The 17,169-nt window shown below is 42.4% G+C and overlaps 1 protein-coding gene across 2 annotated transcripts in view; it reads left to right on the top strand.

Annotated features, from left to right (window-relative positions):
* Positions 1–17,169, top strand: part of slc25a13 (solute carrier family 25 member 13) — a 46,688-nt gene that overhangs the window by 175 nt on the left and 29,344 nt on the right. For both annotated transcript variants that reach the window (XM_030063033.1, XM_030063034.1), the window contains exons 2-6: positions 1,301–1,354; positions 1,528–1,670; positions 7,316–7,431; positions 10,609–10,748; positions 15,900–16,046. In XM_030063033.1, coding sequence (XP_029918893.1) covers positions 1,301–1,354; positions 1,528–1,670; positions 7,316–7,431; positions 10,609–10,748; positions 15,900–16,046 — 600 coding nt within the window. The remainder of the gene's footprint in view (positions 1–1,300; positions 1,355–1,527; positions 1,671–7,315; positions 7,432–10,608; positions 10,749–15,899; positions 16,047–17,169) is intronic.

The following is a 17,169-nucleotide window of genomic DNA, read 5'->3' as shown; positions in this document are numbered from 1 at the left end:
TTCCCACTGCAATTCCTCGTCTTTCTGAGTTGTCGCCGGCGTGGCAGAGATGCGGGGCGGTGCTGTGTGGAGCCGGGACGCCGGGAGTGTCCTCCGCAGCCCCCGGGGACACTCCCCAGTGATGCTAAATGCTGGTTAGCTTGCTAAGAGGATGTGCTGGAGGTTAACATTGGCCACCCGGCAATGACATTGGGGCTTTACAGTAGCCAGCTAGCTAGGGTAGTTATGGCTAACAAGTCAAAGTGACCGGGCTGTAGCTTCACCTGTGATGCCACGAACGGCAATGTTACTGTCATGGCTGTCTCTTGCTTAACCAAGGTCCCTTCTCCTGTGGAGCCGGCTGGCAGCGCGTCTGTCATTTAAAAAAGCCGGCTGTATCCACTGGTAACCTTGGTTAGCATCGTGCTACATGTTGCGGCATCACTGCTGTTACAAAGTCCCTGCAGGTGCCACAAGTTATTATGGAGGAGAGCAGGTTACATTGTAGTGTCATTTGTGTCAGAGCAACCAAACAGTTTAATGCAGTAAGGCAAGGCAAGTTCATTTGAATATATCACTGTTCATACAAAAAAAGCTATTCAGAGTGCTTTACAGAGGCATAGAAATACATTAAGAAAAATAAAACATGTAAAGGTTAAAATCAACGAAAGCAGAAAAAAAAAAATACAACCAGTAAAAGAAAAAACAAAGCAAGAAAAGTTTATAAGTGAGCTGAAACAAAACAGCAGCAAACAGTGTTTTAAGCCTGGATTTAAGTGAGCTAAGTAGTCCTCAGGTGTTAAGGAAGTGGCTTCCACAGGTGGGGAGCAGAGGAACTAAAAGCTGCTGCACCTTGTTTGGTTTTGATTGTGGGAACACTGAGCAAACCAGATGACCCGAGGGCTCTGGATGCCCCGTAAGGCCTCGCAAGTAAATCAGAGATGTATCCAGGCCCAACACCATGTAGTGCTTTCTAGTCACATAATAAGATTTTAAAGTCCAGTCTCTGACACACAGGAAGCCAGTGCAGAGAAATGAGAATGGTCATGATCTGCTCACACCATTAGGTTTGATTTGCACTCCAATAAGTGATATAGCCATAAATTCTGCCCAATGGAGAGTTCTTAACATCCTCCCTGTATTTATAAAGTAAGAATTGCCACATCTGCTGTCACCATCATTACTGAAAATGGTGCACCAGTATGAAGTAACTGCATCTTACACATAACAAGTTCTGGGATATTGGGTTCATGTGGCAGACCTAAAAGCTGTATTTTTCCTGTTTTTGTTTATTGTTTAATTCCGCTGTTTACCTTTTCAGGCAGTTCTGCCAAGGAGGGCCGACCCCACCGAGCTGAAAGCGATATTTGAAAAGGTGGGATTTGTTTGTGTTGTTTGTTTTTGTTTCCCCCTTTTGTTTTTCGCAGTTGTATTTGGAGCATAAAAAGAGAATCGTCAGTCGATTCATGTTTTTGTTTTTCAAATGCTAAGGCTCACTGGGCATATAATGTGGTGTGCGTGCCTGGTCTTTTTTTGTTCCTTTTACAGTACGCCAGTGTCAAGAAGAATGACGAGTGCTTCATGTCACCGCAGGACTTTGTGACCCGTTTCCTCCATGCCCACACAGACATTAGGCTTTCAGATGAGGCCACGGCGCTGTTGACTGGGGTGGTGGACCAGAAGAAAGATGGGTTGGTGTTCTGTCTCACTGCAGGCACAGTTACCGTAGGAAATGCCGGGGTTTTATACAAATTTAGGTGTTGCAGAAATAACACTTTGCAAACTTTTGCTTTTGCTCCATGCTGTAGCAGAATTGTTTAGAAACCCCATGCAGCGCCAACACAGGATCAGAGCCAGACTGAATAGGGCATCTACGCAATGGCTGCTACTCTAAACTGCATGATGCCCTTGAGCACAAATTCTGCCACAGCTATTTGCAAAAAGCTAACAAAAGGAAATGATCAGCAAGATGTTTTGTCAGGAAACATTTGCTCAGTGTCTTATGAGAGCTGAGACTGGTTTTACTTTTTGACAGTATTGCTTATTAAAAGTAGCTGTGTGTTTTGAGTGTGATAATGCATTGCTAAGTCTTCCTTTAAGGCATACATTTATGCCTTCTTATTAATGTCAAGCCAACTGATTAGTAAGCTTATAGAGACTTAATCAAAGCTGTAAGTACACGTATTATGTATCCTTTTGATCTCCTATGGCTACCTTTCTAGTGTTATTTTGCATTTTATAAACAAATCATTGACTGAATCCTTTGGTGTAAAAATGCACAGAGGACCTTCGTATTTGAATTATGTAGCAAAGAGACATCAAACCACCAAAGGCCCTTTTCAGGTGTTTTTTTCCTTTCTTTCTTTGTAGATTCACCCCTAATTTCACTTCTCTCTCCCCCAAACCCCAACAACCCTGTTTTTTTTTTTTTTAACATTAATATGTATGTATTTAATGATACATAATGATGGGTAATAAAATGTTAGGGAAAGTCAAAAAAAAAAAAAAAAAAAAAAAAAGAACAACACATTGCCATGGTAACCACCTGGGCTTCTACAAAGAGCAAAGTGCACATGGCTGCGTAGTTTCATGTTATTACGTCTGCTTTAAGCTGTGTGTGTGTGTGTGTGTGTGTGTATGTGTGCAGATGGGGGAGTTGGGGTTTCATTGCTGGAAAGAGAGAGAGCGAGGCATGCACACTCAGCCACACACACACACACACACACACACACACACACACATTTGCACTATAATTGCCCATGCCATTCAGGAGCACTCCCATGCATTGTGCGGCTTTGGAGCAGGATAAATGGTGGCCGTGGCATCGGGGTAAATCTGCGAGGAACCCGTGGCCCAGGCTTTGTATCTAAACCTCATTTTGGTTTTGTAGAGGGGAATGGAAATGATATCAGGGCAATACGGCAAAAAAAAAAAAAAAAAAATCTCTTTTTGATCACGGACAGTTCTCCCAAATAATATTTAGACCTTGGCTTGGATGCAGCCCATTTGTTTACAGTTGACATTGTGAATACCTCATAATGCTCATACTTTTTGATGTGTTATTTTGCCCATGAACTGTGATACATAAATGATTTGACTAGACAATGACAGTGGGTGATTATTTTGTAGGCCTGGGTCTCATGAGTGATAAAAACAAAACAAAGCAAAAAAAAAAACAAAAAAAAACAAGAACAATGGATATAGAAAAGTACGGATGGCAACATCAGCCCCTTCAATGCTAGCTGGAAACACAAACGCATTGTTTTTCAATCGCCTGCCGTGCAAACCTTTATGAAAAGAATGGGAGCAAGAAAACAAACCACTTTAGCAGCTGTATTTTGATCCGGCTTGGCCACTCTCATGCAAATAAGTTGTAAACAATAAATTTTTGTGGGTATATGTGCATAATATATTTGAAGCTAATGCGTCTGCTGCTGTTTTTGCCAGGTAGGACTCCATTTCAACAAGATGAGTCAGGGGTAATAGATTTAGCAGGGGGTCGGATGGCAGGAAGTGTGTTTGCCTGCTTGTCTGTTGGTGTGTGTGTGTGTGTGAGGGAGAGACATTTTATTTAGATACCTGCGTGTGTATGTGTGTGTGGATATAAACAGTGTAATGCATTTGTCTGGCTCCCCCCTCTGCGACTGTGTAAATCAGAGGATATAGTGACAGTCGTAACTATCTGTTCTGTGGAAATCACTTTTCTCCCTCTTATTCCCCCTCCCCCTCCCCCCCGGTGAGACAGACAGACAGACGCAGAGAAAGACAGAGCTGCCGAGGGTGGAGATGCCTCTGTCTGGGAGTCGGCCGTTTTGTGTGTGCGTGTTTGTTTGCGCTGACAATCCCACATGACTACCAAGATGGATTAGAGTTTCCTCTTTCACTTGACTTATTTACTTTCTCTTTCTTTTTTCCCTTTTTTACTCTCTCTCCATCACTTTCTTTTCACTCCCTCACGTACCAACCACTGGAGTTCCTCAATTTTGTTCAGGCTCTTTCTGCCTCCCCACCTCCTTCCCTTCTCTGTTTCTTCTTCCCTTCCATATTTTGATAGAAGCATCTCTTCAAGTGTGAAAAAATGCCACCTCCCCTTCCCCCCACATAGGCTCTTGGGGTGGGGTGGTGGTGGGGGGAAACAAACAGACAAAAAAACTTTGTTAAGAGAGCGTGCTGCGAAAATAGCTGTCTGCCGGCTGCTGTGGGCATTCTGGACTGGACCGCTGGGTGTCCACTTTGAGACGCAGAACAGATACTGGCAGCTAGCACTCACCTGTGTCTGCATGTGTGCGTGGGTGTGGGCTTGTCTGTATCTGTGTATGCCTGTGTGTGAACACGCGTTAGGTGGGTGGAAGGCTGTCAGTAACAATGCCAAGATGCCAGGGACAGGGGATTATTGAAGCCCCTCTTGGCCCTCTCCCCCTCTACTATCAAAGAAGGAGAGCTGTCTGGCTATCACCCGGGCCTAACCAACACCATGCATTTATGTTACTTGTAAACAATGTTTCCAAGCCTGGTTTTCGGTTCAGAGGAGTGTATTTAGCTACCTGCTGGGAAAAGGCAGCGATAAAAGCCGGGTGACGACAATAAGATAACAACAAACAGAGATATATGGAATGCGGGGTGGAATTGTAGGCTGGGCTGACATATCAAAGACAGGCCAAATCGGACCGCATTGGCATCATAACAATGGCATCATTCAGTTGTCATCACAAGAATTGCGATGACAACTGAACGGGCTTTGTTTATATCTTGTGTGTAACATCTCTCATCTGATATACGCCACGGATATGCATATGCCTGTTTAAAGATTCAGCAAGCCTCGGTAAGCGCACGCTGGATCCACGCCGTGGTATCACATTAGCTCTTTGTGCACAGTTCGTCCCGAGCTGCCTACATGTACAGAGAGAGCCTGGACACATGCCACGGCAGTTGATGGTTGGGAGATGCCGTTGGTTGATTTGATTATTGAGTGTCTCGTCGGGGTCGGGTCCGCATAGCAGCGTGATGGCTTCTCCTCTCATGGTAATCTTTTTGTAGTCGTCATGGCGCTGCTAATCAACCATCATAAGCTTCATTCCTGGCTAGAAAGTAGTGTGTAAACGAGTGTGTGGGCATGCCTGTGTGCGTGTATTATGGAGATGCCCCCTGGATCTTGTCTGGTCTCCCCAGTCTAAACCATGGTCCAATCCCTTCGTGATCAACAGCCCTCTCAGTTACACTAAGATGCTCCATTATCCACAGACAGGCTGACCAGCTTGCATGTAAATAATGTGTGTGTGTGTGAGAGAAATAAAGAAACAAAAATCTGACTTTCTCCTTTGGTTCTGTCCACTTGGGAATCTGTGCGCTCTGCCTCCTTTGCCGCCTGTACCTGCCGTAACCCCTTTATTAACTTATCCGGGGTATAATTTCAAAGAGCGTGTTCCGCTGCAGAGGAATAATCGTTATTCTTGAGTTTGATAATATTCCAGCAGCGTGAGCAGCGATGCTATTTGCTTTGTTTTTAACAGCTGATCCATGGGCTCAGCAGTGTGCTTTTGTGCCCCCTTCCACCTACTCGCCATCAGCAGGGCCCTGTTCTTAAAAACTACCTGCTTAGTTAATAAAACAATTATTCTTGCCTTTGAAACAACGGTGGCTGATTTGCGTGCCGCAGGCAGTGAGAAAGAGAGCCGCATGTTCTTTTTTTATTCTCTCTCTCTCTCTCTGTCACATGCACACTCACAATCACTTATTCATCCCCTCACTCACTTCTGGAAACATCCTGATGCTGTGTCAGTCTGAGAGCTTCACTTGATGCTGACAACTCTGGCTTGCTACTTCTTCTAAGGGAAGTTGAAGAGAAGGATAATATCTTTGCAGACATGCATCGAAAAACTTTGAAACCACTAAACAATGACATCCATTTAATTTTGTGTAGCATACACGAAGAATTACTATTACTTAGTGTTGTGTCAGTCAGTTTGTATCATGTAATCTGTGGCATTCGACAATATGAAGAAAATGTACTTTTTAATGGCATAATTTTGAAAAGTGATGTTTGCATTAGTACCTAGCTGTTCTGTGCCTCTGGTACTCTGTATTGTGCTCTAAAGCAGTCATATGTCACCCATATGCAAACACACACACCTTATGTATGAATCCCAACACTTCTACCTCTAAATTTCATCAGTAACATAATTAATTAGTGCGACCAGTAAAATGTAATCATTCCCCCCTCCCCACACACACCCCTTTGGAAATTGAAATAGATTTAATAGATGGATGCCCGGGGGACCGCTCATTAGCACTGACCCTTCCTGTAATTATCAGATCCATTTGTGAAATTCATAATGGACTTGTGGCAACTGTGGACTGGGGCCTAAATTAAGGCTACACTGTGTGGTCCAGTTCCCCACAGCGGGACGCTCCCATGGGGACTCTCAGTGGGTTCACACACTGGTGATGTGTCAGTGTATTTTTTCTTGTTGATGATGCATGTGGGCATATGTGATATTGTGGAGAGGTGGTTGATACACTAGTATTGATCAAAGCACTGAGACACGAACAAAACAGAGGGAGGGAGAGAAACACACGGAACAAGTATCACTTTTATTTGCCTCCAACTCAAAGCTTGTACTGCAGGGTTGATGAAAATAATTCCTTTCAGTCCCAGTTCATTTTTTCCCCTTTCACCTACGCTTATTTCAACTTTCACGCAGTAGCTCATATTGTATTAAGTTTATATTTAAGGATTTCCTTAACCGGCTCCAACTCCCTCCATGCCTGTCTACTTGTTTAAAATGGCACGATGAAATATAAAACTTCATATTTAATCTTTTTTTTTTTTTGCTGGTGTAAATTTGGCTCTCTGTACCAGCTGCCAACTCAGACTGGCAACCCACACTGAGCTTTTTAAAATGTTTTATTTTCTTGCTGTCATAGTCGATGAGTTTATGACATTATATATGGAATAACAGACTACTGGATAAAAAGAACTCTTGAGTTACACATAGTGCAGATTGATGGGCTGTCCCTGAATGTGCTGGTTTGCCAGTGTGAGTCAATAATTACATTGCAATTTGTAGTTTTACGCAGTATTAAAACAGCATGTTTTTTTTTTTTTTTTTTTATCCAATATCTAATTGCATTCCTGTCTTTGTTAGATATTGTTTGACTGAAGAATATCAGTGGCTCTGTAATTTGTATGTATTCTGTAGCTGTTTAACTATTTATAAATAAGACTTGGGACAACAGGAATTGCAAAATACAGCAAAATACTCAAAGGGAAGTACTTGCTAACTGACTGTCTTTTACCTTCCTGTCTTCTTTTTCTCCTTCCTTCTCTCTTTGTCAGGCTGATCTCGTTCCAGGAGTTTGTTGCGTTCGAGTCGGTGCTGTGTGCCCCTGACGCCCTCTTCATGGTTGCCTTCCTGCTGTTTGACAAAACAGGCAATGGAATGGCCACCTTTGGTAGGTAACCCTGCCTCTATTCTCTGATTTATTGGTTTTTCATCCAACAAGACTACACAGTGGCTGTCTTTGGTGGGTAGTCCAACCTCTCTGTTTTGATTGACAGGTTTATATCAAGTTCCTGTGTGGTCGACTTTGGACGATTTACAGTCGCTAGAGACTTAAGTGACACATCAGCAACTAGTGGGCAGCTATTGCATTGGTCATGTGATTTATTGTTTGTAGAGACCTGGAATAATATAGGAATCCTTGATGGATGCGAAGCCAGGAACTCACACACACTCAGCGTTGGGCTTGCAACTTTGAAAAATAATTACACTCATTCCTCATTGAAAAAGTAGTGTAATTACTTCTTGCTTCTTACTTTTTACATTTGACATTACATCACCCCTCTATCAATTATCCTGTCTTCTTTTGAAAATCAACTCCATCACCCTGCCAGTGTGGTTGTATGTGAATAATCAGGGAAACCAAATAATGGCAGTACCCAGTGTAAGTGTTCTTGCTCAATAAAATAAAAGTAGTAAGAATAGATCCATTTGGACAAAGTACCCTTTTTGCCATTTCTAATATCAGATAGCTCAGTGTGTGCCCGGGTCAACTCAGAGAGTAATTATAACGAAAGCAAATCAGGATGTAGTGATAAGTAAAGTACCTACTTTTTTTTTTTTTTGATTGGTAACTGTAATATTATTACATAACTTGAAATTTGTTGCACTACTTACTGGGAAAAGTAATAACAGTGTGCTGCCCAACAGTGCACATATTGCTCTGCTTTTGACATTTAAAACATAGTTATTGAGGCAGCTCTAACACGGCATTAGGAATGTTGCCTTTAAATGTGCTATTGAAGCAGTTTTCATACAAACTCCTTTTATTTTAAGTAGGGGTCTGACCTCGGTTCATCTTCACGGTTAATCTCTCCTGTTATGGCCAAGAATTAAAGAGAATTCCCATCATTTGAAACGGTTGCAGCCACAAACTAAAATCTGTCGACCCACATCTGATGTGTAAAGAAGATAAGGTTAGCTTTGGAGGTGGAGAGGGCTGGATGCAACTGGGGGATGGAGTGAAAGTTGGAGGAGGGGGTGGGTGGCTCTGTGTGTGTGTACATGATTGGCACCATTACTCTAAAGCCTGGAAGCCCAGAGGTGAGAAGGGAAGACATTTGTACTCGTTGCTTATTTCACATTTGCCTAATTGATTTAAACAAGTCTAATGCCAGCCTTCTGTGTGCGAGGCGTTAGCACATTAGGGCTGATTTGAAATGCAGCGCACACATCTTGCTCACAAACAGGGAAGAGTAAGCGAATTTCATTTTAATTGTTGCTGCCGACGGGGAGTAAGATCATTGCGGTTGATTATATATGCACATATGTAAATTTTCATATTTAAAAGGATCAATTAGAGTGACGTTGTCTTGGTGGCAATTAAAAGGTCTGTTGTTTTTCTGCCTCTCCCAAAGGTTAATGAATATCCCAATGCCAGTGAGCTATGAGACTCACACACAAGTGGAAAATTGCATGAAAAACATTACACACATTACGCCATGCACAAACACTGACTACAGTGTCTGCCACTCGCATCGAGCTACCATTTCACCATAGCAAATAACTTGTGACTGAGATTATGGACTTGTCAAAGTTGCTTTATTGTGATATATTACAGAATTCTCTTTTCTCTGCCCCTCTCTCTTTCTCTTTGACGTTCATTAGATTAAAGGGCCTCTCCAAGTCAAGCAAAATAACAACTCCCTTCTTTATTACCTATTAAAAACATTAATTGCTGTGGCTTAGGTTGTGTTAAAGCCCCGTTTGTTTTTCCACCCAATTAATGGCTGCACTCTGATTTCTTTTTTATTTCATTTTTCTGTAAAGCCATTTTTATTTGATAATAACCTGAGTAATTTCTATTAAGCACAGGCAGCAGCACCGAATTTGAAATGCACCCTTTTTTTTTTAGCACTCAACAAAAAAATAAATCTATAATATGGTGGAATGTTGAGTTCATAAAAATTGCAACATGTAACACAGCACATGAAATGCAATTGTACCTCAGCCAGAAAGATAAAAAAAAGAAAAAGAGGACTGAGTGTTGACAGGTCTATAAAAGCTGATAATATAAACGCCGGGCTCTGGAGCGGCCCTGCACCTCTCCTTTAAAGAGTTAAAGGCTGTATATTTATTGCCTCATTAAAGTGTAAAAAACTGTGCCCGAGCTGTCTTGTTCCAGAAGGTACGGCCCAGCTGAAATAAAAATCGCCTCTCTCGCTCTCTTTCTCTCTCTTTCTCTCTCACTCTCACTCTCTCTCCTTGCCTCTCTCTTTTTTTTTTAAAAAAATTTGTTTCTTCCCTCCTTTCCTCTCTCCACTCGTTCAGAGACGCGGCTTGTTTGGTAATAAGAAACAGGTCGCTCTATTGGTTTGTTTTTGTTTCTTTAGTAAGGCTGTAATTTAGGACTCATGTTCAGTGTCTCTACTCCACTGGCTGTAGAGGCTTAGAGGGTTCAGGCAGAGGAACACTAGTGAGAAAAAAAGGCTTTCCTTCTGGATGCAGGGCCTACGCAGCTTAAACATGTTCTGCCATGTGTCATTCAAGACTGATTTGGAGTTTAGGAACTTAAGTCTCAATCAGAGTACAACTGCATTCTCTGTATTGACGTTGACATTTTGTCAAAAATAATTGCCAGCCCTTTTCTCATATTCAGATAATCACTAACACTAACAACAAAATAGGAACCACACACTATTTTGATAGCATTTGGCATAACATGAATTATAGTAATAGTTTATTAGCTCTCCATCAGAGCAAATGAAAAATGACAATACAAAATAAGAGGATAAGAAAGTTCTTAATGGTGGTAAAGACCCCATACTTGTGTTATGTATTCTTATTAGCTTTAAAAATAATGTGTAATTTTTATACTTTAAACAGAGCTGTTAAGTAATAAGTTTGAATGGATTTGAGATGGAAAAAATGCACACAGCATTTTGTGCAAAGCTTTTCTTTCACTTGTTGGTAATTCTGTTGTAATTCAGTACATTTACAGTTATGCAAACCCAGGAAATGCTTGCATCGTGCCATCTTAGGTCTTGGCATCTCCTTATCAGGATATCAGCTTCATTCTCATCATTCAAGGCGTTATTAAAGGTGCTGATGTCTTTTGTCTCCTCTGCAGAGGATGTGAAGCAGGTCTTCAGCCAGACCACCATCCACCAGCACATCCCCTTTAACTGGGACTGCGAGTTCATGCGGCTGCACTTTGGCACCGAGAGGAGCAAGCAGCTCAGCTATGGAGAGTTCACCCAGTTTCTCCTGGTGGGTTCACTGTGGATCAAATGCAGGAAGGAACCGAGTGTCTACCTCTGTCTGGATCCACCTCTGCTCCTCACTTTCTCTCTCTCTCTCTCTGTTGCTCTCTCTCTCTCACACACACATGCACACACACACACACACACACACACACGCATGCACGCACTCATACATACTTATACATTTACAACCAGACACAATTGTTTTCTACTCTTTCTCTCACATGCTGTCTGACTTCCAGTCTGTTGACATGCAATCACATGCCCGTAGTCTGTCTCTATTAACTTCTTTTCTTTCTTTCTTTCTTTCTTTCTTTCTTTCTTTCTCTCAGTTTACTGGACTGTGACTGGGATTCATTTAATTTTATCAGTTTTTCTGTTTGTGTTTTTACCTGTCACTGCCTTATCCTCCTGCTTCAAACTATAGGCTTTATAGTCTCCAGTATTGTTTGAGGTATTGTTTGGTGCTTATCTAAGCTAGGCCTGAAAAATGTGTACACACACACACACACACACACACACACACACACACACACACACACACACACATTAACCCGTAGATTTTCCCTGCTCCTATTCCTCTCAAACACAGCCCTCCATATTGACCAGATTAGTCATTAATGAAACACTGAGGTTATATGTTTGCGACGTTGTCGGCATTTGTTTTCCATTAGCTGACGTACACCTAACATTACTCTACTCCACCTATTCTAAAACAGGTAAAGACACAGTTCTGCCTCCATAAATAGTATAGTACCAGCGGTGCCGGAATATTCCTAGTGTATTTGTGGCGTGCGAGCCATTTTCCAATATGATGTCTAGACTTAAATCAGGCCTAAGCATGGTGGGGGTGGGAGAGAGGGCCCAAGCTGTGCCAAGTTTGCATCCACACTCACCATGTATCTGAATGAGCTTTTTATATTACACTTAACTTAGACCAGATGGCTTACACACAGTGGGCAGCAGCGCATGGATATTGGGATATTGTTTTGTGTGCACACGTGCGTGTATGTCTTTTCATACATGTGCGCATGCTTCTGTGTGTGTCCGTGTATTTGTCTGCTTCTGCATATGCGTCTTTATCTGGGTGTATCTGACTGCTCTGTTCCTGCGTGTGGGACTACCTGCTTTGCGTGTCAGTGTTTATGTCCATACATAAATATGCCTGTGTCTGTCCTTGTGTATTTGTGTGTGTATTTGTTTGTCCATGCGTGTGTGTGTGCGCGCGCATGAGTGCAAGTGTGTGCCGTTGTGGCTAGTAGACACTGTACTTTGAATTGACAGCGTGCCCGGTTCTCTCTCAGTCAGTCACTCAGTGGTTTCCAGCTCCTCATAGCACTAGGCTAGCAGCCAGCCGCACTCATTGCTCAACTATGAAATGCACATTTCCTGCTTATGCTCTCTGCATTTGATCATTCTCATAGCTATTGATTCATGCCTTAATAACTGGCTGAAAAAAGTCAATTTTGCCTCATTCAAGGAAGCTTCCCTGCTTAGGCAAGAGGAAGAGATGTACAGCATCTAGAGTCTTTTGAAGTTGAGGAAATCCTGCATTTCATCTTTCATCACTTACCTCAATGGTCTGTTGTTGTATTGTAAAACACTATATGCTGTACATTATTATTATTAATGTACAATCTCAATTTGAGAAGTCTAATTTTTGGGCTCTAAGACGTTGTCACAATAATCAAACTGGTACATTATCATGACTCTGATGGTGATGCACCTATTGCAGTACATTGTTTACAAATTACATTCAGAAAATTTGCAGTCACTGGGTATCCATCTGCTGATTGTTGACAGGGAAATTAGGAGAGATATAATAACATTTGCTAGACTGGGTTTTAAACCTATGCACTGGTTAATATACATGGGGAGCACTTAAGCACACAATGCTACTGTGACCCCTTTGTGAACAAACAAATCATCAAATATGAGTCAAAAGGAAGATTACATTGTGTGGCTATCACCCAGAGTTATAAAAACCAATTATATAGCACTTTGTTGAATATGTTTGTTATTTTTTATTGCTTCCATGCATATACGTACACATAGACACATTTTGAGAATTTTCTATAATTCCCTATCTCCCAGATTTTCCTCAGGAATGTTCTCATCCTGTCTTTGCTTCTCTGCCTGACATACATGTACGTGTTTATTGTGTTTTTCTGCCATTATAACCACGGCACTGCCAGATGCTCACAAGATGGGATTATCGGGGAAAACGTTTGCGCCGCACATTTCTCACAAGGGCTCTCTCTGGCCAATTACTGTCTCGATGGAAGCCAGAGATTCTCACCAATTACATGCATTTTTCCCGTCTCATGTGTGGACGCTTGCCAAGGCCCGGCTCGCATTGTCAGAGTGGTGTAGTCTCTGGCAGTGGGATTGCCAGTGTCTGGAGAAGTGGCACATACTAGCCCATATTATCAGTGCTGGCAAGGAAAGGGTTTGAATTACATGGAGGGGACACTACGTGCCCCACCCCTTTCCTAAACACTCTGAAAAGTGAATTCAGTATGCTGGCATTGCCCAAGTTTCAAAGTCCCAATTATATGTTTGACTGTCCCAAGAATTAGTGGGCAGCCCTTAACATCACCATGCAGAAGGCTCACTGGCACACATGTAAATGTGCAGTTGTACTTAAGTTTCCTCTCGTAATAGCTGCAGCCCAGTGCTGATATGAAGCAGAGATCCAAAAAGCAAGAGAGGGAGAAAATTCTTTCACACTCATATCTATTGTCTAAGCACTGGAAATGGGGAGAAAAAAAAAACAACGGCTATTGAAAGCAAACAGAGGTGGCCTGTCATGTGTTTTTATTCTCATCCAAGGACAATTAAAGCAACTGCGAATGCCTCGGCGGTCTCTCGTTGGCTCTCTTAAGCCCCCAGCTTAAAGTCTCCTGCTTTCCTCACTCCCCTTCAAAATAAAAACCATGTCCCTGAAACACTCACTCAGTTGCAACAAGTTAAGGTTTTAAGAGGCTGAGACTATAAACTGCTCCATCCCCCGGACCACAGTTGTTTTGTTGTTCTGTGTGGTTGTTGTGTGGCTCTCCAGAATCTTGACTTGTCCAGCTCGAGAGCTAGGATGGTTTTTTTTTTTTTTTTCTCCACTAACAAATGGACACACACATACACACACACACAGAAATGCTTGCACACAGTCACGCACACAAACACATTTTTCTTCTCTTTCCCTTTTTTTTTGTTTTGACTTTAGAGATTTAGCTCTGCTCTTCCCCTCTCCTCTTCCCGCTTTATTTCTCACCAAAGTGTTTTGACCTACTCACAACCAACCAGAGAAGTGAGTCACGACTTTGAGGATGCTGACACCAAAATATCTCACCTTATTTACTTTGTGTGTGTTTACGTGCGTCAATGTGTATTCGTTTTCATGCCTTGCACTCACTTATACCCTCTGTGGAACCCCTGCCGTGCTCATAGGTGATACTAACACACGGCTGCTACATTTGCTGTTTTTGCAAATCTGGCTCTTTTGTCATAATGCCTATGCTTATTCCCTTTTGGTCTCCACTCAGCTTTGTGTAAATGTCACTCTCCCCCACGTTTCTCTTGGGTGCCATGAATTTGGAGCCCGATCAGTTATGCTCTCTGTGAAATATCACTCAAATTCAACCCAACAATAACTCATATTCTTGTAGGGTTTTGTGTTGTGGTAATATCCCTTTTTTATAGTTCCATTTATAGCCATAACAACCTGAATCAATCAGTCTGAGTAATAACATGCATGTTACGATTGAAGGTTTAATGGTCAGTTCACCCCCATTTTTGTTTTCCATGTGGGTCTCAAGAAAAAAAAAAAAAAAAAAAACATCTTTATGTCTCTCATGTAATTAAATTGTTTTTAATTATAATTTTGTTTGAAATCATAAAAAAAGCTTTACTGCACTAAGTATTGCCTATACTAACCATGTAAATGATGAAATGATGAAACGTCTTAATAAAATGAAATCCATATTTCCCCAACATCATTCCTCGGTGAATAAGCTATTTTGTGATCTCTTTAGTGGGATGTCTTAAGTTTGTATGAGCGACTGTCTTCTGGATGATATCATCCAGGACAAATATTAAGATATTAATTCTTAGTAGCTGTCAAACCAAACCATCTTACAAAACGGCTTACAGTTTTTGAATATTTTTGAGACTGTGTATAACAAATCGACTTTGTGTTTTAGTTAAATTTGCTGTAAAACATATCTTCTCATATCAGGTATGACAATAGAAAATATAGGAACGCGTTTGAATATTATTGTTGCATGGACATTTTATGAGGATAGTGAGCTGACACTGGCCATTCACGTCGTTATTGTGGCAGCGTGGCTTAACACATGTACCAGTCACCTCCCATACTAAAGTATAACAAGCATGACATTTTGCCTCACTGTTCCATAATACAGTGCAGGTGAGTCAGCAGCCAAACGGACTCACTTCAGCTCATTGTCCTCAACGTTTTTGGCAGCATCTCCGAATTGCTTGGGTTGAGTTATTGTTCTGATCGCCCTGTCTTTTTCTGTGACGTCGCTTCTTGATATGAGGTGGAGGAAGCCTTTGTGGCCTTGGTGTCGTGCGTCAGTGGTTTGTTTACAGCCTCTCTCTGCAGACTTGTGGTTGCAGGTACCGATAATGGCTGTTAATTTCAAAGGCCTTCTGGGAGCTATCCCACCGCAGCCTGCTGTCGTCCCCCTGGATCTGTGTGTGTGTGTGGAAGAAGAGAGACAAAGTGAGCAGTTGGGTGATTAGCCAGCTTGCTGTGTGTGCCCACGTCTGTGTGCATGTGTGTTTGTGTGTTTCCCCCTTGAGTGTATTTAATGGGGGATTTGGGAGGGTGTGAAAAACCCAAGTGACGCCTCACGGTAGGCAGGCAGGCCGGTGTGTTCGGAGACGAGAGGAGACTGCATCTCGGGCAAACGCTGGCTGTAACTGAGAGGGGGGAGACGGCGCCAGGGGGCCCATCAACACAAATGCTGAGTGTTTATGTGTTTGTGTGTTTGTATGAGTGTATTGTGCTTTATGTAGCTTATAGGCTGAAGGCGGCTTGAGAGGTGTGTGGCCCATGCAGTTGCACAATAAAAAGCATTTATATGTGCGATCTAACACATAGCCCCCCTCTCCCCATTCCCGTTCCCCACCACAGGAGATGCAGCTGGAACACGCGCGGCAGGCCTTCGTGCAGCGGGACCGGGCCCACAGCGGCTCCATCTCGGCCCTGGACTTCAGGGACATCATGGTCACCATCCGACCGCACATGCTCACACCCTTCGTGGAGGAGTGCCTAGTGGCGGTGGGTTTTACCATTTTACCATTATCTATTAGAAAAGCCAAATTCAGGCTGGTCCAAAATTGTGAGACGCTTCACTTCCTTGTATTTGGGGGGGCGCTATGAAACTTTGTCACACTGTGAAGAATTTAGTTCGAGTCAAGGCTGTTCTTTATTGAGCAGAATCGAATTCATGACAAGAAGTTACATCATTGTCAAACTTAACTATATATTTAATTGCTGATTTTTCATGAATTTCTAGAGCTCTTTGTATGAAATTTAGTTTTCGATGAGGAGAACAGTTTGTAGTCTTTATTGATGGTCATGTTCTGCTTCAATACAGTGATGCATGCTGGTACGTATGTGTGAGCTTAGGTTGTATAATGAGCGCTGCTGTGTGTGCATTAAGCTATTCTTTCATGTGATTCAGTTGCAAATGTCAACTAGCAGCTCAAACAGCCTGACGTTACTTTATAGAAGACGTAAAACAGAAGCTGTACTTGTTCTCTTCCATATCGTTCCCTTTCTCCACTGACTTTTGTTTTTCGCCTTGGTTTTTCTCCTCCATGTGTTCACTTCTTTCTCTGGCGACCCAGGCTCTGTGGCTTTGTCTTTCTCTCTAGCTGTCTGTCTTTCCACTGTTCATCTCTCTCCTTCTTCCTCTTTACCTTTTCTGTCGCCTCTCATCTGTCCTCTCTCTCCTCTTTCCTTCCCTTCATTTTTCTCTCTCTCAGACACCCCTTTTTCTCTCCCTCCCTCCTCTGTCTCTCTGTCTCTCTCCCAACATGTTATTAAGTCTAACCTCCCTGGCAGTGTCAAAGCCAAGCAGGCCAGCTGAATGGGAAGATAGAGACAGAGACAGATAGAGACTGGAGCTTCATAGTCGTGTGTGTATGTGTATGTATGTGTGTGTGTGTATTCTGTATTTGTTTTGAACTGCAAGCTGTTTGTCTTTTTTGTGTCTTCATGTCTGTCTTTTTCTTTGTGCGCGAATGTGTGTGTGTGTGTGTGTGTGTGTCCATGTCTTGCCCCATTTCATAAACACCTTGTAGACTCTGTCATTTTCTCCGCTGTGTTTACCTCACCGACCAGTCTTCTGAAAGCGATGTTAGTAAACTCGCTCACACACACACCCTTACGCAGACAC

This window comes from Myripristis murdjan, chromosome 11 (assembly GCF_902150065.1).
Source record: "Myripristis murdjan chromosome 11, fMyrMur1.1, whole genome shotgun sequence".
Classification (NCBI taxonomy): Eukaryota; Metazoa; Chordata; class Actinopteri; order Holocentriformes; family Holocentridae; genus Myripristis; species Myripristis murdjan.
The sequence above is the reverse complement of the archived record's forward strand: the minus strand, read 5'-3'. Positions and strand labels throughout refer to the sequence as shown.